The sequence below is a fragment of the Numida meleagris genome, chromosome 12, assembly GCF_002078875.1.
Source record: "Numida meleagris isolate 19003 breed g44 Domestic line chromosome 12, NumMel1.0, whole genome shotgun sequence".
NCBI lineage: Eukaryota > Metazoa > Chordata > Aves > Galliformes > Numididae > Numida > Numida meleagris.
The window spans coordinates 3,904,882-3,931,916 of NC_034420.1; the positions used below are offsets into that span (position 1 = coordinate 3,904,882).

At 39.5% G+C, this 27,035-nt stretch overlaps 1 protein-coding gene across 3 annotated transcripts in view; it reads left to right on the forward strand.

Moving 5' to 3' along the window:
• Positions 1-27,035, forward strand: part of SLIT3 (slit guidance ligand 3) — a 536,914-nt gene that overhangs the window by 401,783 nt on the left and 108,096 nt on the right. For all 3 annotated transcript variants that reach the window (XM_021410240.1, XM_021410241.1, XM_021410242.1), the window contains 4 exons: positions 6,067-6,210; positions 9,215-9,378; positions 22,027-22,177; positions 23,060-23,134. In XM_021410240.1, the coding sequence (XP_021265915.1) occupies positions 6,067-6,210; positions 9,215-9,378; positions 22,027-22,177; positions 23,060-23,134 (534 nt within the window). The remainder of the gene's footprint in view (positions 1-6,066; positions 6,211-9,214; positions 9,379-22,026; positions 22,178-23,059; positions 23,135-27,035) is intronic.

Sequence of the window (27,035 nt, forward strand, 5' to 3'; positions counted from 1 at the left end):
TAGTGAGGTTCAGGCCAGATGAGCTCCCGAGGACCTTCGCTATCTATGTCGTTTCTGGATTTTGTGATTCTAAATTCTTAGCAAAATGACATAGGGACTTTTCCTTGATTACTCAGAACATCACCAGCTAACAGCAGGGGTACTATGTAGCCCTCATCCTTCTACTCCAGGAGAGAATACTCTCTGCACAGACCTGTTTAATAGCTTTAGAATTGTTTTCAAGCCTTTTGCCTCGAGCTTTTTTTTCTTTAGATTTCTGCATTTAGGCTGCTGTTGTGATAATATTAGCAAACCCAATAACTGCTGTTAAAGTGAGGGAGGAGCATCTGCTAGACACAGAAATACAATTACAGTCAAGCTCTAATGAAAGACTGCAGCAGCATCTGCCTTTCCTGTGTCACTTCTGTAATCTGTCTGCATGCAGCTTCCCAAAACAACCGCTAGTTTATACGTCAGTGTGTAATTTATTAGCTCTTCTGACGCCAGTGCTCCAAGCTGGCTTCACCTGACAGAAGCTCTCCTAGTTATTTTTGCACAAGAAACTAACTCCCTGGTCGTGCAGGAAGCTGAGAAAATGTGTTTATTCCCCTGTGCACCTGAATTACCGTGTGGATATCTGCAGGCATAAATTGGACAATATTGAATTTGAATAGCTGGAGCCCAGCTGCTATGATACCGTGTGTTGTAATTCTCCAGGTAGTAACACGAGTACTGCAGGATTGTTTTATGGATGTTGTTCAACTGGAGTTGCAGTCTTTTGGATGAGGAATGAAATGAGGTCTTTAAAATCTCTCCAAAGTGGGACTGTCAGACTTCCTTTTTGACTCATTATCAGCTTGTGACTTTTCCATTTTAATTTACTTTGAATAAATTTGTCATCGCCATCATCCAGTTTCCTGAACATGAAGAAACACTTGAAGCTGGTTCAAGCAAGCATGATGATGAGTTCACACTGGGTATTATCAATTGAAGTGCTGACAGAGTCTTCGGTGGTCAGTCATCACATTAGAAAATGTAAATTTTAGTAGACGTCAAAATATCTTTATGCAGAGAGGCATTCAGATTGCTGTTCTACACTCCAGGCCATTCAGAAATGCTTCCGGAACCTAATAGGATTATTTTGCCAATAAGCAAGCGGGGACACACAGCTCTGTCATTAAGCACAGCTTGTCAGTGACTGCTGGGTTGGCTGTGTGGCCCTTTGTATGACTCCGTAGTAAGGATCGTAGAATGGCTTGGGTCATAGGAGACCTTAAGGATTATCTAATTCCGGCTCTTAAGCCCCCACATATATTGGCACTGCTGCTGTTGTCCTGTAATGGATGACTTTCCATTCCCTACAGATTTCAAGACAAAACACTGAAAAAAACCATGCTGGAAAAACATTTTGACAGGTCTACTGTATTGTAACAAAATACTGTAACAGGTCTAAGGAATGCTTTCTGTCAAGAGTCCTTTCTTTGCTACCGTATAGTGCCTTTGAATGAAGGTGAAGCTTTTGGCTGTTGATATTCTATAAAAGGCACATGTATTCAATTTGTATTCTGCTCTTACTTGTGCAAATAACTTCAGCTCTCTTCTCCTGTGCATTTTAAATTTGTCTTTTTCTGGTGAGTTCTCTTTTCCCCAGTGGAGTCTGGCCTGTGGGATGTGCCAGACAGTTCATGGGATTCATTTTCATTGTGTTGTCCTCATTGCTAAAACAGAAAGCTGGTGAAAAGAGAGGAAGTTTTCTAGTGGTTCGGTGCCTCATTTGTCCCACCCTTTCCTGTGGGCTGGTTACTGCACCTAGGATGATTTCTGGTCCATTGTATAGCAACAGAAACCAACCTGCAGTCCCCAGTGTGTTAACGTTGCTAGGCTGCTGTTTCAGTTCCTGAGTTGTGTAGTTATTTGTTGATAGTTTGATTACGTGACTTCACTGAGCTGAAAATACAAACGTTGCTACGGGTAAAAGCCAAATCAACATCCCCATTTGCACTTAAAAAACAATTTCTTCGATCATTTTGGTTTTGGAGTTCAAAATGTTATTTAAATGTTAATCACTTGAAACTGTGCTTGGGCATATAATTCAATTATGGGACCATCTTAATTATGCAGATGGTGCTTGTGAGCATCTGATACAATTACCGTGCCAATTCAATACGCGTTCATTCAGAGGGCTTAGCTGAAACATGTTATTATTTCAGTGTGTGGACAAATTCCCTCTTTCAGGAAATGGGATCATAGAATTGTGATACTGCACTGCTCTGCTCGTTGCCTTCAATGGTGTGTAACCGTAATGTCTTTAACCTTCCTCCTGTATGCTGTGGTGGTCCTGACTTGCAAGAGAGTTTCTTTGTGTTTATTAAATATCCAGAGGGATGAAAATTGAGAGTTAATAATCTTTCATTCCTCTAGGTAGCATGCAGTTTTATTTCTACTTGACTTTTTAACCTTTTTTTTTTTTTTTTTTTTTGAATGGTGCGCCACATCTGGAAGCTGTGTGTAAATCTCATCTGATCGAGTTGATGAAAAAACAGGAAAATTAGTGAAATTTACCTTCACAGTAAATTGGTGCAAAACAAATACCATGCAATTCTTGCAAAAATAAGACTCAGCATTTAACATTTCCTCTCATTCTGGTGCAAGTCCAATGAAAACTAATGCACAGTCCGTTTTACAACATAGTACAGTGTTTAGGCAGGTCAGCATTACTGCTTGCTACAATATATGTTTTTCTCATTCACCTTTGTGGTTGATTTTTTTTTATCTTATCATTTTAATCGTGGGGTCAGCCTCATATATCTAATTAATAATTAGATGCCACTGAGGGGCTCTGACATTTAAGAAGAAATCAACAAAAAGAATAATTCCCGTAGAGAATATTTTAAAATAATTGAGTGTTTTGAAGGAAGATATAAACCTTAATGCTTACGGCCAAAAGTCGTTCTCTAACTCACAGTGTGTTGGAGGAAAAAAAAAAATAGGAGTGATTTATTCTGCTTTCTCATAGTTTTTCACTTCTGTTTCCCTTTCTCACTGATTCTGGTCAGAAATTGGACATTAATCTATGTTATGATCCACCCAGTGTGGCCACATCTGGATTACTGTTAAGCACACCATCTGCCTCTTTAGACTTAGATACTGCACATATATTGTGTAGCTGAGAGATGGAAAAGGTGTTGTCACCTTGGAAAAGCTTTGTAGTACCTGAATTCCCACTTCTAAACCGTCTGCAGAAACACTTTCCTGTTACAAATTATTTTCTCTGATGCTTAAAGCAGAGGGTGTGCCTCTGTATGTGTGACTGTGCCTAGGATCAGTTTCGCTCATTTTTGGTATTTGGCTTATACAGGAATGTCACTGATTATATCGCCATGAATCTAGTCACTGAAAATTTATGCTAGGAAAACTTGTCACGCTGTAAATTCTAATTCCCAGCGTTGGGTTTATTCATGTTTTGTTGAAAGACAGAATGAACTTGAATCCTGGGTTGGACTGCAGTTGCAGCTCAGCTTTGCTCTGGGGGGTCAGTAAGTGGGATCAGTGATGATCAAGCTTGCTCTGCACAAGGGTGAACAGCACCAGCACTGCGTAATGCTGCTCTGTGTGCACTTCTTAGGCATTGTGAACAGCCATGTTGGTCATCCACATATATAAACACAACATTAACTCAGCTTTAAATTCTCTTGTTACTGAGATTGTTGTTATTTTTGCTTTATGCTTTGTTAAAAGTACAGCTTGCAATGTAAGCTATTACTATAATAATAGAAGAAAATAGCATATTGTAAAATAAAACAAAGTACATCGTTGCTTCCAGTTTTCTTCTTGTACAACTAGATACCATGCCTATTGTGGAGCAACCAATCTAAGTTTATGTGCATTATCTAAAAACAATGTGGGACCAGTATCCAAAGACAGGGAGTAGATAATGGAGGATTTGCAGAATTAAGTGTATGTCTGGGGCTGTTGTTCAAAACTCAGTAGCTGGTTCTGCCTTGTAATGACTCATTAACATGTTCTTTATATAAAAGATAATGTTCAAGCATAAAAGAGAAATGCATAATTCATGAGAACTGAGATGGAATGAAGATTGCTTTGGTTTAGACATATGAATGGCTATAAGAATCAAGTACTAAGGGATGACATTGATGTTTACTGTTGGAGCAAAACCTCAGAAGTCTAACACATTGCTGGAACTGTATCTTTAGCCCCAGTGTGAAAATTACGCTGTTTTTTCTGATGGAGTCAACAGAAGTATGGATTAGGTGTCACATAATTAACAGTGACGGAAATACAGGCAGTAGAGGGGTCATACTAATGCTGCTTATAAAGACATAAAATGATTTTAGCTATTAGTTCATGCAAAATACAACATCATTTATCCGTTGTTGCCTTTTATGGGACCTTCTCTTATCTTGCATCAAAATTCTTTCTCCAAGACTTATTGAGAAGAAAATTCAGGTGAATTATTATTGATTTTTCTGTTGGCTAGGGATGAGTTCTGCTCTGACATCTTCATTCCAAAGCATTACACTGCTGTTCTTGAGAAAAGGAGTCTACCCAAACGTGTCCATCTTCTGCATATTGCAATTACTGTAGACTGTTAGTAAAGTAATATGGCTCTGTGAAAACAGTGGTGGGAGCACCGAGCTGTAATGAGTGTTCTGAAAGTTTCAGCAATGGAAAGGTATGGTGCTGTGCAGAGGAAACACTTTCTGAATTTACATTTTGAGCAAAAGAAAGCATACATTTCTTGCCCAATAGATTGCCCCGTTGCGTTGAGTGCTCTGTACAGTACTTTGAAAATTGAAGCTCATTGTGCTTAGAGGTGTGCTTAAGACAGCATGTTTGCTTGCTGAGGAATGGAGGACATCTTTTCCTTTATAAATAACTTGTCTTCTGATCTGGTATTACTGTCACAATATTAAGCCCTTCAAACTCATCGACAAAGTAGCAAGAACTCTGTGATAAAGACAGCTGGATTCATACTATATACTGTTTGCAGTGTACCATTTTTCTCAGCCTGACAGTAGTTGAAATATGTGGATTTGGGCTTCTGTAAGAACAGGTCCTTTCACATCTATTTTCCATCTGAGTGTGAAATATCACATGCATAGATGACAGTGGTAATTGTTTGTCTCAGAAGGAGATCCAGCTTGATTCTGGGGTTATATGTACTGTATGGTTGCCAGGACTCTGGCTGGATAACAAAAAGAACTTGTACAAGCATTGTCCGAGATTTTCTGGTTGAACTGATTAATTCTACAAACTGGTTGCTGTGTAAATGTGCAATCTAATAAATAAATAAAAGGATCTCAGAACATCTTTGTGCTGCTTTTCCAAAGCCGCACAGAAATCTGACTTAAGTGGAATGAAGTATTTTCAGAGAATTGTGGGACAGTGCAATTTGAAAGGATCCTCAGGTGGTCTTTAGCCAGTCAAACTTAGGAACCTTTGCTCAAAGTCAGGTCAGCTCACTAGGTCAGAGCAGGTTGCTCATGGCTTTATGGGGTCTCATATTGAAAACATCCAGTGACAGAGACTGCACAAATTCTCTGGTTAACCTGTCCCACTTCCTGACTGTCCTTATGCATGCAATGAGTTGCCTTTCTGTAAGTTTTAGTCCAGACTCTACACTTCTCTCCTTGTGTCTCTGAGAAGAATCACATTTTCTGTTCTTCCATGATCAAATTAACCCTGCACTGCTTATCACAAGACGTCAACCTTCAGAAATTTCAGATAGACTTAGGACAGCTGCTGGCTATAGAAAATTGAAAAGAGAGTTCTTCTCAATGAGGACTTTGTGTGCATGTGTGTGCAGGGAGTAGCAAGGGGGGAAGTGTTTGCCATTTTGATGTATATTAAGCTGAAGGCTTCTTTAAATATTTGTTTGGAATTTTGAGTCCTAATGTTGCCAGTGTTTTTTTCACCTTTGTCATGTAACGAGCAAATGAAGACGTTTAAATGCGAGGTGGTTTTGGTGACCGTGTTAGTATTCTTTAGATTTAACCCCAAAGTTCAGTCTGTCTTTATTTGATTATTATAAGATTAATGAATTATAAATCTTTCCTCCCTTTTCAGGCTTCTCAATGCCAATAAGATCAACTGCCTGAGGGTAAACACGTTCCAAGGTCTGCATAATCTCAAACTGCTATCTCTTTATGACAACAAATTGCAGACCATCAGCAAGGGGCTCTTTGCACCTCTCCGATCGATCCAAACTCTGTGAGTATGCAAGCATATTGGAAATGACAGCTCTCCCTTTTTCCCCGAAGATGTCACCTGTCTTTGCAAAGGCTCTGCATTTGACACTAAGACAGTTTGGAAGAGACACCAAGGTAGTAGCCCCTCCTTTTCTGACAGAAACAAAAGCAGCAAGCAAAAGAGAGCAGTTGCATGAATTCAGCACAGATACCCATCAATGCAGCCTGCCGTTAGTAATCTAAATGTCACAAGTGTTTCAAGATACTGAATTAATTCATTCATGCTGTTTGTTGGAAGATAATACAAGCATTTGACTCTGCACAATATATGAACAGCAGATTCCATTAAAAACCTTGCCTGGCAGTTTTTAGTGAGCTACTGAGTTAGTGTGTCTCCTCACTGGGGCTGAGTTCTACTGTCCTGTTCATGAATTCTGAAACCATATTTCAGCTGACATCCCATTTCACGGGAAATAATGCACTGTATTATTTAATGCAATAAGAAAATCCACTAAACATTTTCTGAGATTCTTTGGAGTCATTAGGAGAAGGGCATTTGGAAGCAAAATTGAGAGCAGATATGTAGAAATGACTAGATACATTATAGAAAGTTTTGTACTTTCTCAGAACTGAGCTGGCAGCCTGATATAAATGAAAAACAAGAAACAACACCCTCGTACACAATATTGTGTATGGGTGTTTAGATATGCTTATTCCTGTATAGGTATAAGCCTCTTTATGTCTATATATATACACATATATATATTTTAATAGTGGAGATTCGTTGCCCAAATTAGTTTTATAATTGCTTTAATTCACATATAAATGAATGACTGGATGATTCCTGGCGGCAGGGTGCCTGCTACCTCCTCAGGCAGCCATAAGCACAACCTTCATTTCCAGCAGATGTCTGGCCAGCACGTATTGCTGTGAACCATTAAAACATTAGAGAAATCAGGTACAAACCCCACCCCAATTCAACAGCATGCACAAACACCACTGCCTGGAATAGCAGTTGTCAGCCTGTGTGTGCATAGATACAAGCATGACAGGGAAGGCTCAGTTACAGGGGTACGTCAGACTTTTCAAGTTTTATGTACCAGGTAACATTCTCTAATATTTAAAACTTGCTCCTTGGTTTCCATGGGTTTTATTGGCACTGCTGATGGCTGTTACTCAGTATGGACTTGCTGCTTCACACAGAGGTGTTCTTCCAAGAAATCTTTTGATTCATTCTCCCATTTTTATTACTGCAAGTGATTGCCATTTTCTGCCTTCTTTGTAGAGAAACAAAACTACTCTATGTCTTGTGTCATGTACTTATTTGCTGTCTGGACATTTCATACGAAGAATGGCTTGGCTTTACTACAACAGTAATCTATAGTTTCTCGGGGCACTTTCTGCTGTGTATGCTTTCTCTTCTCACTCCTGCACAGCCCTGTTCTATTTTGTACTTATTCTGTTAAGAGATGGTTCATAAATATAATGCCAAACAGAAAAGTAGGAGGGCTGCTCCTGAAGTAATGCCTCCCATTTTATTACATTGGCCAACAACGTCAGAGGTGGATGCTGGCATCAGATGGTGATAGAGGCTGAAGCTTCCTGCCAGTATTCATTACATTTTGTTGCCATGTGACAGATGTCAGAGAAAATGGTGTCTGACATGGAAGTGTGTATGAAGCAAAGGTGTGGAATTGAATTACTCCATGTGGAAAAAAAATGGCATCCATTGATGTTCATTGATTCTTGCTGCATGTTTATGGAGACCAAACAGTGAATGTAGCACAGTGTGGGGTGAGTGCTGCGTTTCAGTAGTGACTACAGCAATATTGGGTCACCTCTGCTGGTGCAGATTTTGAAAAGTGTGGCATGCAGGCTCTTGTTCATCACTGGTGAAAATGCACAGCTACTGGTGGTGACTTCGTTGAAAAATAGTGCTTTGTAGCTGAGAATTTGCTCTGTCAAATAGTGTTATTGTGCTCTTTATAGCTGTTGTCGTTTCCATGGAAACAAATAGGAGGCATTACTTTTGGAGCAACCTACGCAGTTCCTACCGGTGATGAAAGTACACTCACAATAACAGAGCAGAGTTCTTGAGAGAATATAACTTTATACCTCTGACCAAACCACATTTAAACATTTCTCTTTCACAGTTACAGAGAGCCTTGTCCTGCTCCCCTGGAAATTAGAGGGATGGGTGCAAGTTCATTTAACTGACATCAGAATCAAGCTCTGAGTAAAACCTGACAGATTCCCAATGTACTGCTCAACTTTGTTAAGCATAAAGAGGTCATAACAACAGCAGGGAAATGCTTTTCTCTCCAAGATACTTCAGAGGACTTCTATTAACAAAGTGTAACTGTCAAGTTAAACAGTGCGCTATACTGCATATTCCTGTGGGAAATGTGTAAATTTTGGTGAAGGATAGAGCCAAGCCTTACTTTTTATAAACATTCCATTCTCAAAACTAAGGATTTTTGGTCCAGGCAGAAATTCATGTAAGGGGAATACTATTAGGCACAGTGATTATATGCAAGTATCGATTTCATTCTTGAGAAAAGCCCTCTGGATCACATCTGGCTCTGTCCACTGGTCCAAGGCACTTATTTACTCACATTTTGATCCTTCGAAAACTGAGCTCATCAGTGAAATTTATTTTAAAGCTGAGTACAAAATGATCTCTCAGCTCAGGTGCATCTACAAGGGTGTGCTTCTCTCAGAGTTCAGCATACCAAGCTTTCAGGAGAAAACATTGGACGTTGTAGACAGTCGGTCTGTGTCCATTAAAGCAGACTTTGCTATATTAATTTTTGTTTCCTCTGTGAACGAACTTACAACAGACTTAATAAGATACAAAATGTGATAGCTCGCAGAATTCTCCCATTCATGTGAAGCTCTGTGGTTTCCTCCAGGCCCAGGTTTTTGGGAGCTCATTCAATTACTCTTCAGGTTTGCATTTGCGAAAAACAGTGATGGAGTACCGTGTCACAGGTCACTTCTGATTAAACATCCCATCCTTCTCTCAGACATTTAGCTCAGAATCCATTTGTGTGCGACTGCCATTTGAAGTGGCTGGCTGATTACCTGCAGGATAATCCGATAGAAACCAGCGGCGCTCGATGCAGCAATCCGCGTCGCCTTGCCAACAAACGAATCAGCCAGATCAAGAGCAAGAAGTTCCGCTGCTCAGGTAATTCATTTATCCAGGCTGTACTGCACTTTCAATTCAGAAATAAGCAGGTCCAGAGAGCCTACTAATCGAATCTGCAGGACAGCGTTTGCCATAATGGATATTATGGAGCATCTTTTAAAATTAAATTTGGAAAATTCGGTTAGTTCTTCAGAAAGCCAATTACCTTATGGATTTATAAGAGAAAAAAAAAAAAAGGTAGTCTATAGCTGCCTTAAAACAAAGGAAAAAAGAGAAAAGCTTGTGACATTTAATTTATTTAATTTTAAAAGAATTGCTAAGTTATGAAATGTCTGAGGAAAACAAAGTTTTATATGAATGTCATATTTTAATGGAGTAAAAATGTCAAATGTCATATTTTAGAGGGGTAGAACTGGTGTAGATTTTCATTTTGTATTCATGTAGAACTCTTAATGACCCTGATCATAGCTGAGCTTTAGTTCTCAGACCTGAAAGGCTGAGAACAGCATGGGTGAGGTCTTTATACAGCTGGCAGTGGGCTCTTGTGGCCTGGGATGTGGGTGAGGCTGGAGTTGAGGGGATGGCATTGATTTGTAAACTGTCATAATCTTTTGATATCCACAAGTATCTTGCATTAATTCCAACAAAGCTCATCAAAGTTGATAAGATTTTTGTCTTTAAATCACAGCTTTTTTCAGTTTGTGCAAAGGTTTTTTTTTTGTTGTGAGCTAGATGAAAAATTGTTTCCACTTGAAAATAACCTCCAAAGTAACATAAACACCTTTTACTCAACCCTGTTTTTTATTTATGGTCCAGCTATCAGTGAAAGGACATTTATTGCCTTATGCAGCACAACTGAGCAGACTGCTTTTTCATGTGTTTTTTTTCTAGTGGTTGGTTTATGTATATTTTAGATTATTACATTTCTTGTATACTGTAAAGACAAGCAGGTTTCAGTGAGGGAATCTATTAGTGTGTACTGAGAAGAAAAATGACTGTTATTGATGGAGTAACTTGTGGTGTTTTCTATAAAAATTACTATGATTTTTGTCTTTTCCCTATGAAAAAAACCAACAAGCAACAACCATGATTAATTGTGTTTCTGGTGGTAAAAGATTGATGACTCTAGATGGGGATGCAGCGTGAAACCAAATGGCAGCAGCCCAAAACAAGCTATTGTGCTTTGGGCATATTGCTGCAAGCAATATGCTGAGCTAAACCTTCTTTTTATGGGGAAAATAAAATAAAGATAACTTCATTTGCAGTCAAGTTGTCTTGGGCATGCTTGTTAAAGTCTTCAATCATTTGTGACTCAAGCCACGAAATTTATAACTAGAATTGAAATTATGACATTCTTACATTGAGGTTTTTGGGTTGTGTCTATCATAGTAACAAGTTAATTAGTCAGTAATATTTATCTTTAAACAAACTTGAAATGAAAATGCATAAATATAATTTAGAGAAGAAAGTAGTCTGCAGAAACAGATCGGAATAAATCTGTACCCAATTTGCCATGGTTACCTTCTTCTGCCTTTATTAATAGAGAAATTTATGTTATGTATGTGCATGCATGCCTCTAACAATGGTGCAGTCTATTGGATAAGGCAAACACCATCTGATACCATTTATGAAAGGTCATAGCTAAGAAGAGCAACAATGCAGAACACTATACCTGGTGATGTTGAGAATAATATTTTGTGAGAGTTCTTATCTCAGGAGTCCTTTCCTTAAGGCATTAGGCTGTTTTTTTCCTTGCTCTCCAGTTCTATAAGTATATCAAAACCACATGGAAGAGGCATAAACCTGACTTATGAAGGAGGAGGGCAGGGATTGTACAGCTTCAGAACAAAGATTTCAACTGGATGAAAGCTAATTCTATTGAAAAGCTCAATAGAGGAGCTATCCTTGCCTGTAGAGTTTCCAGATGGCGTTGAGATACGCTGAACCTGACTCACTGTCTGTTCACATGGAGCAGGGCAAACGTCTCATGGTTTAGAAGAATCTTAGTTTGTAAATCAATCCAGAGAGCAGACAGCCTTGGCACCTCTTCTGCTCATGTTGTTCCTTTGAATCACGGCTGTTTCAGATGTTGCATATAGCAGGAATTTTCTGTGTTTTCATTTTGAGGAATATGCTTGACCCAGGATTTAACACAGCATGTCTCTGTGCAGAAAAGTCCATGAGGTATGAATCTTCGTCATCCACAGACAGGCTGTTGAGCAGTGCTTTCTGTTAGCCAGGAACGATCCCCCACGATCCCACTGAGATGGCAATGCTTAGTAACTTGTTAGTGACCTTGATGGCTGTGGGATTCCCTGTTGGCTTTACATCTTTTGCTCACTGTTTAGGAAATGAGTTTTTATTTTAAATCATTTTGTAAATGTTCATCTCGTTGCTTGGAGGGTTCTTGTTTCAGGGTTCCGATATTTTCATGTAGTTTAATACACTTAATTAATGTCAACAGCCAGAAGTTGGTCTTGTGGGGAAAATCCACTGAATATGTGAGTGGGTTAAGGAAGCAATGTGAGGGGTGTTATCCTGAACTAGTCTTTGGCCTTGGAGAGGTGATGAGGATGCACAGAAATTCTGTGAGAGTAATCTGCCAGTGTCGCTATTGCGCCCATGAGTTACATCAGCTTGAAAGGTAAAGACAAAGCAAGAAAATAAAGTCAAGAGTACACATTCAAGAGTGTGGATGGGCTAAATAGAATGGTATTTGATTAATTAAATGTAATTGTGAGGACAACCGTGTGCAACACAGGGAAAAAAAAAAGTATAGAAAACTTTGCTCTGCATATTGTTTCTTTCATGTTTTACCCCAACTGCCCACCGTCCTTTAGATAGTCTTTAGCAAGAAGGACATGCTTTCTTCTTTAATTTATCATCAAAGCAGTTTTCCCAGATGCTGTTTCCTCTCTGAACAACATGACTCAAGCTTTTACCGATAATGATGAAGCAACAGCTGCAAAGGTTATGAGTAGCCATAGGAAGTAGATTCTGTGCAACAGGTAGGTAATGTACATAATTCCTTTTAAAATGAGAATTGGAAGCATTATAGCATGAAATGAAGGAACAGCAGGAAAAGGGACATGTTTTTGCCCAGGGCTGTGAGACTGGCAGAGTTGTTGGATATACAATCTGAAATGTTTAAGCCTCAAATTGCAATATTTACTATTTCTTCTGTTTTTCTGCCTTCAATGGAATGTGATGCACCAAAATAATAATAAACCTCCCCCTTGCTTAACTGTCTCCCCACAGTTATAGTATGTGAGACTAAAAAGAGGGTGTTTGTTGGTTTTTTTTTTTGCAGGACTAGCTGGAGAAATGAATGGTAATAAATTCTGTCTCTGTTTTGAAAATGGAGATACTGTCATTTTTCAATGGCAGCAATAAAATTCTTACAATCATTTTTGTTTTGTCTGTATCTGCCCGTTATGACTTAAAGATCCAATGAGACTTTCTTGCCTTGAGTCACTGAAGGCTCCCATTTTTAGTAAGAACAGGAGAAAAGAACAACAAAGTCTTCTGACCAGTAGAATTTGACTAAGTTTTGTTTTCTAAAGCAGCTCTGGGCTTTAGGTGGAAGGGAAATGTATCTATGAGCAGATTGTGTTGTCTCTGTGGTAGCTTATTGTCACTTCAAGAGCTGGCAGGATTCTTGATTGCTGTGTGACACAGTATGAAATAGATTTCGCAGAGGGCTGCTCAAGTATTCAGCTGTGTACGTTTTTTTCCCTTCAATATATTTGTATTTTTCAGTGTATTGTGTATTTAAAAAGTGATGAAAGTTCCACCTGCTGTACAAACATAGACTGTTTCTGATAAGGATCAAAGCATACACATGCCTATGAGCATCACATCACCAAAGCTTTTTATCTTCTAATTTTTAGCAATAAAAATCTTAGAAATACAGTTCCTATTAGAAGTACTAAGAATTAAACCAGTCTTCTTGCTCCCTCTTGCATTGAGGCATACCTCGTATTTATCTGACTTTAATTGCTTCAGTTCCAGATAGTGCTGTACAAGTAAAAAGCACCTGGACTAATAGGACGAGGCCATTGAACCATCTGCCAGCACAGTTCTCTTCTTTTTGGATGCTGCCTCTTTTTAACCCAACCCAAATCAAAGTCAGCCTTTGCTGTCCATACGAATCTAGAGCTTTCATGTTTCGGGCTGGTGTCGTATCTCTTGTGGTATCCTCTCTTGCTAGATAGCAGTGCAGCAGAGTACATATTGCTGTTTGTTCACTCATTTTTTTCAAAGGTATTTGATAAACCCACTTACTAGGGATTGCACTTTTCCCCCTAGTTCCTGACATGTTTTTTCCAGTCTCTGTATTTATACATATTGATGCCTCCTGGTTTGCCTGTCAACGTTGGAACAGAATTCCTATACTTGTGATCACCTGAAATGTCATTCTCTTTTTTTCTGTGTTGTTTCATCCTTAGAAGTGTAGAATTGCAGTGGACAGTGTTTTCCCAGCCAGGAGAAAACAAGCTGCACATCCAGGCTTTTTGCCCAGGGGCATGTTTCCTGCCCCTTGTTCCCCCTAGGCTCTCCAGTTCTCTGCTGCTATATGTTAACACTTAAGCTCTAGGAGCTCTCAGAATGAAAGGTGCAGTGTATTGTTGCACCTCAACCAGTGTTAAGAAGTCAAGAAAGGCAAGTGAATTTCATCCAGCTCTTACATAAGTAATTTATCTGATTGAAACACTCCATTGTTCCCATAATTTGCAAATCATTCCAATGACAGCTTTGCAAATTCCTTCCGATTATAGTAAGCAAATAGCCGTCTACTGACTATGTAGGTGTACTGCTGTCCCTAGCATTCTGTTTGATGAAAAGCAGTGATATGCACCTGTTCATCTGCTTTGCTGCAGTGCTGCAGTGGCACATGCACAGGGAATCACAAATTGGCCTGCCCCTAGCATGCTGCTCTCCAGCAGCTCCTCCTGCAGCAGGCACCAAACGCTGACGGCTCAGTGGTTTGTGCTGGAGCTGACAGTGGTTGGTGGGCTCTGGCAATCCTGCACAGGATGCACGGGAAAACTGAGGCCAAGCTCCAGCACTTTTCCTCAATGGGGCTTTGGCTTGAGCATGAGTGGGAAGAATATGAATCACTTCTGATCTGGACAACTGGAAGATTAACAGCACTCAGATTTTACTTTTTTACATATATATGTATTTTTAAATCAGTTAAAATGTGTGTGGTTTGGTTTTCTGGTTGTTTTTTTGGGGGGAAGGGAGTCTTGTTGTTGTTTATTTGTTTTCTGAAAAGGCACAAAACATCTGCAAAATCATCTTCAGAGTCTGAATATGGCAAAACTGAGGATACGTTGTGCATAAGAATAATTGTGTTTGAATGGAACATTGTTTAACAGCAACAAATCACCTGCAGATTAAATCTTGTATTTAATTCATAATTATGAACACGAATTCTTCACTGTTCACTGTAACTGAGTGTATCTGAGCTTTGTTTTGCATGACATTTTTATGAAGCTAAAGTCATTGGAACCCAACGTGACTGCTGTGACGAGTAGTACGGAGCTAGGAGAAGGAGTGGCACGTCACAGATACATCCACATCACTTGGGCATGCAATGATACAACCATTTTAAGTTCCCTATGTGTGGAATACAGAGCAATATAGATTCCTCATTTGAGATCTGAATTGTCTTCTGCTGGTGTCTGCCCTAGCTATGACAGAAGCTGAGCAGTTACTTCTGTAGCTCAGGTGCCTCAGGCTGAAGGTGTGGCACAGCTTGTGCTCTTCTCTCCCTTACAGGTGGTCCCTTCTGGGGGGTTTGGTTAGCAGGAGGTGGGGCCGAAATCACGCTCCCCTTGCACGTGCTGAGATTAAGTTGAGTGACACTCATCAGAGATGCTAAATGTAGCACTTTTTTGTCACTTGAATACAGTAAACAAAATAACTGGGGAGACACTGCCATGAATAGAGCTAGTCTGCTACAACCACTGCAAGAATGTTTGAGCTTGCAAACAGACAGTAAGTTTTCCTCTGACTGTTTGGAGACTACAGCGGTGTCCTAAAGTATTATAACTTGATGGGACAGTTAGAAATCGGGAATTTCTTTTTGCAATACTATTTACTGTGCATAACACACAATAGTGTGCTTCCCTGATCTCTACTCCATTTGCCAAAAAAAAAAATGAAAGAATGAAAAAGAAGAAGGAGCTATGTTCCTGCTTTTTTTTTGCAATAGTCTGCAACTTGCTGAAAGGCCAGAATATACTTGTGGAGCATTTCGCCTCTCTTGTCTTTTGGGGATGTAAATTAGGGTTTTGGCAGGCCATTCTTTGTGTGCTGGTACCTCTAGCTCATTGCCATTGCTGATGAGCTCGGGCAGCTACTGAGAGCAGTGCACAATTAGTGCAGCAGCGGAATAGAGACTTTCTTGAAATGTCCTCTAGGGGTTTCTCAGGAAGGCATTTGCAGGGCTCTGAGCACAGTTGTTTCCAGTAGGATTGAGAGGGTTCATTGATGCTGAAGTTACTGAGTTCATTAAAGATATTCTACTTAATGCTGAAAATCTGCATATAATATACAAGTCTTTGGAAGGTGCGAACTATTACTTCCCATTGCTTAGCACAATACCATGGATGAATTTACTTGAAGAATGCCAGAATTGCTGCATTATTAAACAGGTGTAGGAATGAGGATATGAAACTTTGAACCCTCCTTGGCTGGAGACTTGCAAAATTACTAGCAGAAATGCCAGTCGTATGACTAATTTCTAAATAAACGGGGTATGACTTCCAGGGTTATGGATATTTTGAACAAATCATAGAAGCAAGTTAAAAATAATGTCCATTGTGCCATTCTGGGTGGTTAAAAAAAAAATAATAATCCAACTTCAGTATCATTTAGGGCTGTGTCTACTTTGGCAGCTTGTGGGGAATTAAGGTTTATCGTTAGGTTCCCCCAAAAGCTGCTAGACTTTCAGCGCCGTTAAGGAAAGAAACCCACATTTACGGTGGCTAAGTTAACACTGTACTTAGTTTCTGCAGTTTGCAAGTAATTGTGTGTTGTTCTCTGCAATAATGCTGGTTCACAGCAAAATGTACAAAATGAAGCAGAGCCCCTTGCTCTATTATCTGTCATCTCAGCCCAAGTACTCACATTGTTCTCTCTGTAGGCAATGAATAATCTGCTTGATGCTGACTTTGTGCTTTGGGCAACACAAACCCCTTACTAAGGAAAGTGGCGTTTTATGTTTTTAAGGCACAAGTGCTGACCTTCATTGAAGTCCAGCAAAACGTTCTGAGCAGTTGCAAAGGACAGGCACTTCCTCTCATTCATGAAGCCTGCAAGAACATTTGAGATGTGACTTTCAAAAGCACTCTTCACTGGCATGACACTGCAGACATTAAAGCCAATGGGAGTTTTATTTCAGAGGGAGCAGTCAAGCCAAAATGGAATGCCCTACTTTATATGTCAAAACTGCAGGAATTAGTTATAGTAAACAAAGCCATTCAAAATAATCAGGGATGTAGAAAGGAAAATGCAAGTTTTATGCCAAGAAACGAAGTAACAAAATACTCCTGTTTGCCTTAATATGTCTTCAGTGGCATGTGTGTACCACCTTCTCTGCCATGTTACAAAGTACAGCTCCCCAAAAAAAGCAAGGCAAAGCAGTGGTGATTACAGATGGTCAGTGTAAGTGGCACTGGCATGAGAGGCTGCGGGGAGCTGGGAGTGGCTCATAGGTAGCCTGGGGAAGGTTTGCTGCCAGAGGTTCACCATCAACTCAGAATCTATTGTTACTGATGCAAGCTGGGGTATTTCTAGGGTTGGATTTAAATAAATGGGGAAAACTGAAATGGAATTTGCACTGGGAGGAGGCACTATGAGTATGTAAGTAGCTAATAAAGAGCAGCACGGCTCAGTCCTTCATATGCAGTGGAAGATGCACATCATTCCTGGAGAGAGCTACCTGCAGTGCTTTGGTAGTAGTTTCTGTCGTACTAGTTCTGTCTCTGAATTTGCCCGGGCTCTGTTCTTGTACACTAACCCCAATTGTGCTCCAGGGTGTTCTGCAGTTGTAGCATAAAGGATGACCTCTTGTATCCAGCACCTTTTTGCATGGGTGAAGTGGAGAGCAGCTCTCAGTGAACCTTCAGCTTGTGCTTCTCCATGCTGCTTCCTCTCAACGCTCTTCTCTCTTTGGCGCTGCCTAACTCTGACTCTGGCTGTCCATGGGGTTTTCCTTTGTGCTTGATCTAACCATGTGGTAGAACAATACAAATTGAACATGGTTCTGTCAAGCACCATGGAAGGCTGCATACTCCCTGCCGCATGGCATGCTGGGATACTTCTGCTGTTTTCAGAAGCATCAAAAGGTGAGAGATTCCCCTTTTCTCACAGGAAAAGTGAAAAAGATGATGCGTGTTGCTTAACCAGACTCCAGGCACCTGGGGGACTGCTGGGGGGATCCCTGGTGACAATTGGGTCCGACTTTCCAAAGGGCTTGCATGCAGAATAACCGTTTCCAAGTAATTAATCTGTTCTTAGAAGGCAAAAGTTAGGCATCTTGTTGGTGGATGTGATTCAAGGGTGGCTCCAGTCATACCTACAGAGATGAAAACTCTTTTTTGTCTGCTTACCTTATGAATAATGTAAACTGCATCTCTCTATCTGAGCTGTCCTGTGAGTCCTTCTGCTTGAGGGACGTTTTGGATGCCGTGTTGTGTAATGAGATGTCTGATGCTTAACGTAACCTTGGACCTGATTTGAGCAATCTCAGTGTGCTGGCATTACATTATGAAGAAGTATGCTGCAAAAGAACCTTAGAAGACTCTGCAAAGCGTTGTCTTTTATCGTGAAATGACATGGGTTATGTGGCCTGCATGAAAGCAGTTATCCAATAGTCACACAGCACAAAGCTGAGTCAACATGCTCTAATGAGCCTTTTTGGATCAGCCAGCATAGGTAAGACCTTTAATGTACTTCTTCCTAACCTTCCTCCCAGAGCTTATTACACCCATTTCGTAAAGTACTTTGAGGGCCTTGTGTGGAAGTTTTCTTGTATGGAAATGCTGCCTCATCTCACAGAGCTGCTGCATATCTGTTGTGGAGCCATCAGAAGGAGGGTGTGTGTGGTTCTTAGATTTTCTCTGTAATTACAGATAAGAATTAATGCTGTGGATGGGAAATGATGTAAAACAGTGTACACACATCCTGCTTTTTTTCCTGAAAATATATGAGAATTGTGATCAAGTGGTTAAGTAAAGAAGTAAGAGTCAGGATTCCTGGGGTTTTGGCCAAGTATTAGACCCGTGATGTCCGTGATCTTATTTTTTGCCAAATTTCAGACAGTTGGATCCATGTTTTATAGAAGGAAACCATCAGGTCAGTCGTCACTCCTCTGAAAAAAAAATAGCTTGATTTTTTCCAGAACGGATCATCCAGCACTCCTTTTGAGTCCTTCTGGAATTGTTCATTTTTAAAAACTGAAATCAGGTTTCCTAAGCAATTGCTTACAACGGGAGAAAAAGCTATTTGTCTGTGCTGCTTAATTTTTCTGTGTGAGCACTAGAAGGGCACCTAAAATATGTGAGCACTTGGAAATGTAGTGTTTCTTTGTCACAGTACTGCTCTTCTATAAAATGGCATTTGGTTTTGCTCGGTGATACTGTATGAGTTACAATGCGCTGATACCTGGTAGTGGTGTCACATAGATTGTGAAATGAAAACGTTATCAGTGTAACTATCAATTCAGATAAACACCGTTACCCTCAATAAAATACATGCCTTGCTCTTGCTTCGGCTCCTCATAATACTCATATTAAAAATATTTTTTGGTTTTGGAAATTACTGAAAACTCCTGATCATGTTTTCCATTCAGCCAGGCTTTGCAGAGTTCTCATCTACAATGCACGTGTGCTTTCAAGTGTGATAAAATGACCAAATGCTGGTCTGGAATAGTCAAATAAAGTCAAGTGCGTTCTCGGTGCACATCCTGCATCTCTTTTCCGTGGCTTTCCACCGGTGATTTTAGGAAATACAAAAAGTACTACGTGCATGTGATGTTTGATTGTGCTTCCTGAATCCTGTCACATCCACTCAGAGCCCTGTAGTAATACAGCAATAAAGACAGGAATGGGTTATGTACCTAACTAGTTCTGCAAGCAGATGGCTCAATTTCGCGTTAGTATCCCAGATGGGAATACCTTAATAGAGCAGCCACCTGTCAAAGTGACCTGAAGGCTCAGGTCAAATAGTAAATTTTATTTAGTCGTTGGCAGGTGATTCCTGCTTTCTCATGGCCTAATGGGTGACTAAGTACTTGCTGAGCATATATGTGTCATTGGTTACTTCTGGTTATGCCTACCTGGGTAACTCTCATTTGAACCTTTATTTTATAAATATTTTTATAAATTTAAATAAAATAAAATATATTAAGGAAGGAAGGAAAATATGAAGGTCCCTTCCTCTCCTGCTGAGTAGATAGGGCTTTCCCCTGCTGAAAGTGTGGAGGCAGAGGACTGGTGGCCACGTGACAACAGCTTCCCATGGCTGATGCAGGCTGGAAAGTTATAGATCATCAGGAGTGTGAGTCTGCTAAGTCAAAATGTGGTAAATATTCTCTATTTACTCTGCCAAAAGCTTCAGAAAAAAGAAAAAAAAAAACCACAACAAAACCCAGCTATCATCCTCTGATATTACATACACCCTTTTCTCCTTCACAAAGCGTCCCCCTTACTTTCTCTTCCTTCTTTATTTCCTTTAGGAATATTAATCCTTTATCTGTAAGTTGACAAAAACATATACTTAATAAAATCTTACCCTGTGTAACTTCATGATGGTTGTGATTATTCATTCAAAGAATGCTTTTACATTGAAGGTTAGAATTGCTTCTTCAAGAGTTAATTTGAGGACTTCCAAGACACTTTCTGATCACTGAAAAATATTGCTGTTTTTTTCAATGTGTACTATAACTGTAGCAGTTTTAATAAACTCTGATCCTTGTAGCTGCTTATCACTGGCATGGTTTTGAGGAATCATAAGCAACCAAAACTACTCCTTTATAAGCCTAAGCAAATATAGCTGGTTTTGGAATCAAGAAATTGTACATTCGTCACTTGACATTTTATCCTGGCTGCCAAGCCTGGAATTTTTAGGACTGGAAATCAGATGTGGGTTTTTTTTCTCCAAAAGATAGAATTTAAATGGCGGTCATAAGAAGAAATGTTAAGTATTTTAGAAATACTTCAGAATGCGCAGTGCTCCTCATATATTAAGTGCTGTGCCATCAGGCTAAAAAAACACTAGTCAAGTCTCACTATAGACGTATAATTTACAAGAACCATGATAACCTGCAGGTATTTAGCACCACAAAAGTGGTAGTGTACAAAGCTGCATGTAATGTTTATCATAATCCAGCTTGGAATTACAAAACCAAACCCACGTGTGTCGGCAGAATCAAAATGTTAGATTGCCTGCAGAACTGCTTGCTTTCAGTGCATCACCCTGTGCAGGTAATGTGTAACAGAAGTTAAAATAATAGGGGTTTTAGGTGATTCCTTTCTTCTTCTTCTAAAAAAATAGTATACAGTGATAAAATGAGCACTGGTGTATTATCAGTCTGGAAGAGGGAAGCAGCTAAAGAATGTCGTCAAGTCTCTAAAACAAAATTTCAGCTCAATTTTCTACTGATGTTTTATGGTTCTTTACAAAATCTGAACTTGCTCAAATCTTTCCCGAGAAAGCCTTGAAATTGGCTTTTAGGACTCTGGAAAGTTAAAACTATTTCTTGTAGTTATGATCACTGGACATTACACAGAATTCGTGAGACAATTCTGGAGTTTCCATTGTGCAATATGAAGTGAGTGGGCAGGTATTGCATGGCGGGGTCTGTCTTGATTGCATACACATTTATTAATGCTGCTGGTTCCTTGAAACACAGAGATCAAGTTTCAAACCTGCTGTTATTAAAAGAGAAAAACCAAACCAGAAAAGGACAGATTAGTTCACTGAGCCTAATTGGAAAAGCATTTCATTAGAATGGGTCAAAAAACCTAGTCAAAGAGGTCTGGCAATCACGGTATAATGGCACATGAGGGAGTGCTTCTCACTAAGTATGGTCTACCCGTTTCTTAATTAAAATGAAAATGATTTAAAGTGCTATTACTTTCTTATGCTGTTTGTTTTATGTAGTTAATAAAGGTTTCTAACTGTTGGAAAATTGACAAGGTACTCTTATACAAGGTTGCTCTCTAAGACAGCTCTAATAGCTGATGCTTGAATTTTTTTTTTTTAATGACTTCATTAAAAAATTTTTGTCATTTGAATGCATCAAAATATCTCCTGCTTTCATGAGATCCCTTTTCCTACTTGCTGGAATAAGTGCAAAATCTGAAAAGGTAACTTTGCTGGAGCTTCCTTGAAGCAGACCCCAGTAGCTAGCTAGACATTTAAAGAAAGATGCCTTAACAGGTATGCTGGTTAGATAGACAAGGAGTTAATTTGTCAAGGGAAGAATGAAAAAACAGAGGCTAGTCTTGGAGAGTCATTTGAAAAATTGTTGAAAAAAACTTTTTGCAAGTATTAAAATTGGGTACAGGAGCTTGTAGCTGAAAGGAGGCAGTGTTGAAAGCCGGTTCCATAACGTCTCTGATTGCTGCAGTTATCATGAGCTGTTTGTTGGAATATATTTTCCCTTTATTGCAGGGTCAGAGGATTACAGAAGTAAATTCACTGGGAAGTGTTTCATGGATCTTGTCTGTCCTGAGAAGTGTCGCTGTGAGGGAACAGTTGTGGACTGCTCCAACCAAAAACTCACCCGATTACCCAGCCACCTTCCGGAATATACCACTGATCTGTAAGTGCTGCCCCTCCAAGATGTGCTCAGTCAGGCACGTTGGGTTTCCTAGATTTTAAAGGCTGTATAAGGGACTCACCAAATCAAGGCACCTTCTGCCTTGATCCCAACGTGAAATGGGGTAGGTTAATTTAACTCTCACGCTAAATGTAGACATGAGACAGGAGCCGTGGCCCTGTGCATCAGCTGCCTCTCCATGTCGTCTTTACACACTGCTTTGTCACATGGCTCACACGAGCTATTTTCATGGTTCCTCTTCCTTTGACCTTTGACACCTTTGCATTGATCATAATTGTCTTTTTCTAACATAATTGTCTTTTTTTGTTCTTAAGACACGATATGTGAACTCCCACTTACTGTTGTTCTGAGGTTAAGATAGAAGAATATAGGAGAGTGACATCCAGAAACACAGAAAAGTCTCTGTAGAAAAAGTGAGCTATATCAGAGAAAGAATTTACATCCCAAGCCCGCCAGGATGGCAGCTTTTGCATTATTTTAGAAGATCAGTGGAATTTTATGGGAAAGAACTCAGTATCAAATTGCTTCCATTTACGTGGACCGGATCTCCAACTGCATGTCTCCTTTACAGGATGCATGAGGGAGGTTTAGTCATGCAAACAAAGCCTTGTGATGGTTAAGATTAATGATCTCTTATTGTGTGTATTGAAAGAAGGCATTCTCACACTGTCCTTCGGTATCACACTCCTAAAGGCATCCTAAGCTTTTATAACTTTTTTCACTCTGGGAGTCTGAGACACATGGCAGATTGTATCTTGTTTGCAAAGGTCATAATTCTCTCTGTGTGACAGTCCTGTATGTCACAGAGATATATCTAAAGAGATCTGTGAAGCATTAAATGTCTTTCTGTTTTTTTCCCATCAGGCGTTTGAATGACAATGATATTTCTGTGTTGGAAGCTATTGGACTCTTCAAGAAATTGCCCAACCTCAGAAAAATGTAAGTTTAAGTTATTTGCTTGCTAGAATATGTGTTGTCTTGGACTGCAAGGAAGGAGGAAGGAATGAAGTTTTATAGTTTAGTACTGCATTAGCAGAATTCATTATTTTTAATGTATGTTTAAGGAAACAGAGTGATTTACCTCTCAGATGGACCAGCCCAGTTAAACCACAGTGAGTAGTTCAGGAGTCAGTTTAATAAGCAGAACCTGAAGTTTCTTGAGGAGGCAAAAGTCAGAATCAGCTGTTACCTGCTGTTTTTTTCCATAAGCATAATTTTTTCCATGGCAATTGAGGTCTCAGTCATCTGCCACTTATTATACAGAAATAAATTTTATTTTGTGGAAATGAAATGGTAGAATGTTGTGGTATGTGGCGTGTGGGCTTATCACATGCCTCCTTCTCTTTTCAGTGATACCACCAAACTGCTCTGCAGCATGAATGTATGAATGTCACTGAGTATCTTCCTCTGTTTGTCTGTAGTATTTAAGTCTTCTAGTGCCATCCTGCTCCTGAGAAGAACTCACTCTGTAAAAGCCAGCCAGACTGTTGTTACGAGCTGTAAAATACTCTGCAAGCTTCATTCCTGAAACAGCTTTGAGGTTCTCCCCCTAAACTATACTTTAAAACTCTATGTGCACCACCAACAGCCTGTAATATTCTAGGGAAAACTCTGCTCAGAACAAGTTGTTAGTATGTTAAAACAGAAAAATGAAAGACCAAGCAGAGCTTTTGCAGTTGGGCTGCACTCTGGTGGTTGTGTTTGCGGTAATTCGGCCGCGAACACCACGATGAAATGTTAAAATTAACCTGGAAGGTCTAGCAGGATGAATGGTTCTGTGAAGTCTGAATAGCACGTAGTTTGTTCTGTGTTGAAGTAAGAAGATCAACAGAAATAATATTATTATAAACCTTAGCCATAAGCTAAGCAAAATCTGACTGAAAAGTGAACTGTGTGAACAATCTCACCTTGAGAGCTTCCTAAATCTGTTCATTTCCTATTCATAGCAACACATAAAGTAAACCTAGGCTTTCTGAAATTTTCTTTTGACCTCTTCCCTAAAATAAATGTCTGGAAATAGGATTAAAATTTATCACTATGGTAAATCAGGGAGTCCCTAAGGAAACAATAGCCTCTAGAGTGACCAGATTGACTACAGAATCATAGAACATAGAATAGCTCGGGTTGGAAGGGACCTTAAAGTGCCCATCCAGTTCCAACGCCCTGCCATGAGCAGGGACCCCTCCCACCAGCTCAGGCTGCCCAGGGCCCCGTCCAGCCTGGGCTTTAGCACCTCCAGGGATGGGGCATCCACAGCTCCTCTGGGCAGCATGTTCCAGGGCCTCTGAGTAAAGAATTTCCCCTTAAGATATAATGTAAATTTCCCTTCTTTTCCTTTAAAGCCGTTCCCCCTTGTCCTATCACTATCAGACTGTGCTCTCCTTTGGATACTGCCAGAGGCCATAGGTACCTTGGGAAATATTCAGGACTCATTTTCTTTTCCACTGTCTTTGAGTATTTCAAGAACAGTTCCTGAGAGAAGCTTAGCACTGTGAGAGGATGGGGTTTTTCTGTAATGGGGTTTTGCTGTAAAGCCTGTCAGAAGTTTTCTAATAGAAATAAAAGAGTTCCTTGTCAAGTGCTGCAGCTGTCGTATAGGAAAGATTATTTTACTGCTGGGAAGGACAGACTAGAGCTCTCTTGAGTTGCAGAGCAGACAAAAGTTTCACTGCTTTTATTTTTCAAGATTTGTATCAGCAGTTGATTATTTTTCTGGTAATTCTAGTCTGAAAAGTATGTAATTTCTCATGTCTGTTATTCTAGTAGGTCAGGCCTTAGGGACGATATATTTTCTGAGTGAGTAAGTGCTGTCATCTACCAACTTTTTGTTGTGTTCTGATAAGTGAAACTTTAATTCTGGAAAACAAAGAAATCTGTAATTGACAATGCTTCAAGTGGTGTTATAGGGCACTATCTTCTTTACCTATTGTAAATCTTGTCTTTTCTCTTGCAACTTTGTTATAGCATTTAATCATGGATTTTCAAATCTCTTGCGTGGGGAGGGTACATATAATTGGGCTTTTCTGCAACTGCTAGCTTATTTTTGGATAATTCTATGTTGTTGAAATGATGCGGCATTATTAACTTAAAGGAATGAAGTTGCCTCTCTACAGAAGTCCTTTGCCAGCAAAGAAAATTGAGATGGTTTGGGTGGTGTAAAGGTGCCAATTCCTTGGCAAATTATGGCCAGCCTTCCTCTCCAATATTTGCATTTTTTTGCCTTGAGTATCCGATCATCCATTAAAATTGCACCCATTTTTAGGAAATGTGTCTAAATATCTTTTAGATGGTAAAAAAATAACTAGTAAAACATTTAACTACACATACAGGTTAGTTTGCAATCTGTGAGTTGAAAGTCAAAAGTCTTTTAATAACTCATGCTCCCTTCCCACCACAAACATTTACTTAGTTATCCATTTATTTTTGTACAAATGAGCATCATGATGTGATCTTAACTATGAAAGGGATTACTGGGAGCAATTATTTATGCCAGCATTACAAAAGGATGCTGAGCTATAAACATTTCCATTATAGAAATAGCTGAGCCCCCAAATTGAATGCATATGTCAGAATATCTGTCCATGACTTGTTTTTAACTCACATTAAGTCCTCGTGTGAGTGTTAGCACAAAGTACAAAACCCCTGGAAAGCAAAACCTGCATTTAAGTTTTCTATATACTTCTGTATCATTTTTGGCTGATTGCTGGCATACTCCTTTCTGGTCACAGAATGCACAAGAGGTGATGGACCACATGCTGGGCCCAGTGTCTGACAGTTGTTCAGCAGACATAAACCAGCATACTCAAGTTTCCCACATGAAACGTATCTCTAAGACTCAACATTTTTTTATTAAGTGATGACTTCTGCAAAGAGCAAGACCCACATTATTCGTGTCTGAGGCCAGGCTGCCCTGTTGCCATGTCTCCTGTCAACTTACATCCCAACAAGATTGCCTGTTCTTCTGAGCATTGTACCCCAGGTGTTAATCTGATACTTCGTCATTTGTTTTATATCACCTGGAACTGGATTTTGAGGCTATTACTCATGCTCTGTGTAGTGGGATCATTTCTGGAATAAGATATTGTTCAATATTAGCAGGAGTGCTGGAATTGGCATCTTCTTGGGAACAAGTGTGTATGTTTTACTTTCTCTTTTTTATTGTAGATAGTAAAACAAAAATAGCGTTTCCTGTCAAAAGCCTAAACAAATAGGATTACTCACTGCAATCTGTACTGGACTTCATAAGGGCGTGCTTGAAGGACTGAGGCCCAAGGTCTTAATGTGCTTACGGACTTTTACATAAGTGTTTTAAATAATTAAAAGGCATTAATTTTTATGCGTCTCTAAGGGCATTTTATCATTCAGAAGTTCTCTATTCACTGGGTTTTTCACAAATATGAAATATTCAGAAGATTCACTTTTCATTCCATCAGAACTTCACTTGACTCTCTACACTGAAGTTCTCCAGTGTTGATCTGTCACAAACATCTTGAGACTGCATAGGCAGAGTAAATATTTAGAAAATAATCTTGTATATTGCAGTAGGTGTGAACTGAGAATGAAATGATACTCATTTCATTCTAAAAGATGGTATTAAATTTAAATGCCTAAGAGTTTGTGAGTGTGCATATTAAAATTTGTATCAGATGCATTCAGTCATGCAGTTTTTTACATTATACTAGTGGTCAGTATAAAATAAAGATCCTGGTGCGCAAAATAAACGTGCTCCATATTTCAATAGGTGCTACCTATTTCAGTGGTAGTAATACTGTTTTTGCAGAGCACCCTGTCCAAGCAGAATCTGTAAATTCAAGGACATTAATCGGTGTTAGAAAACCCT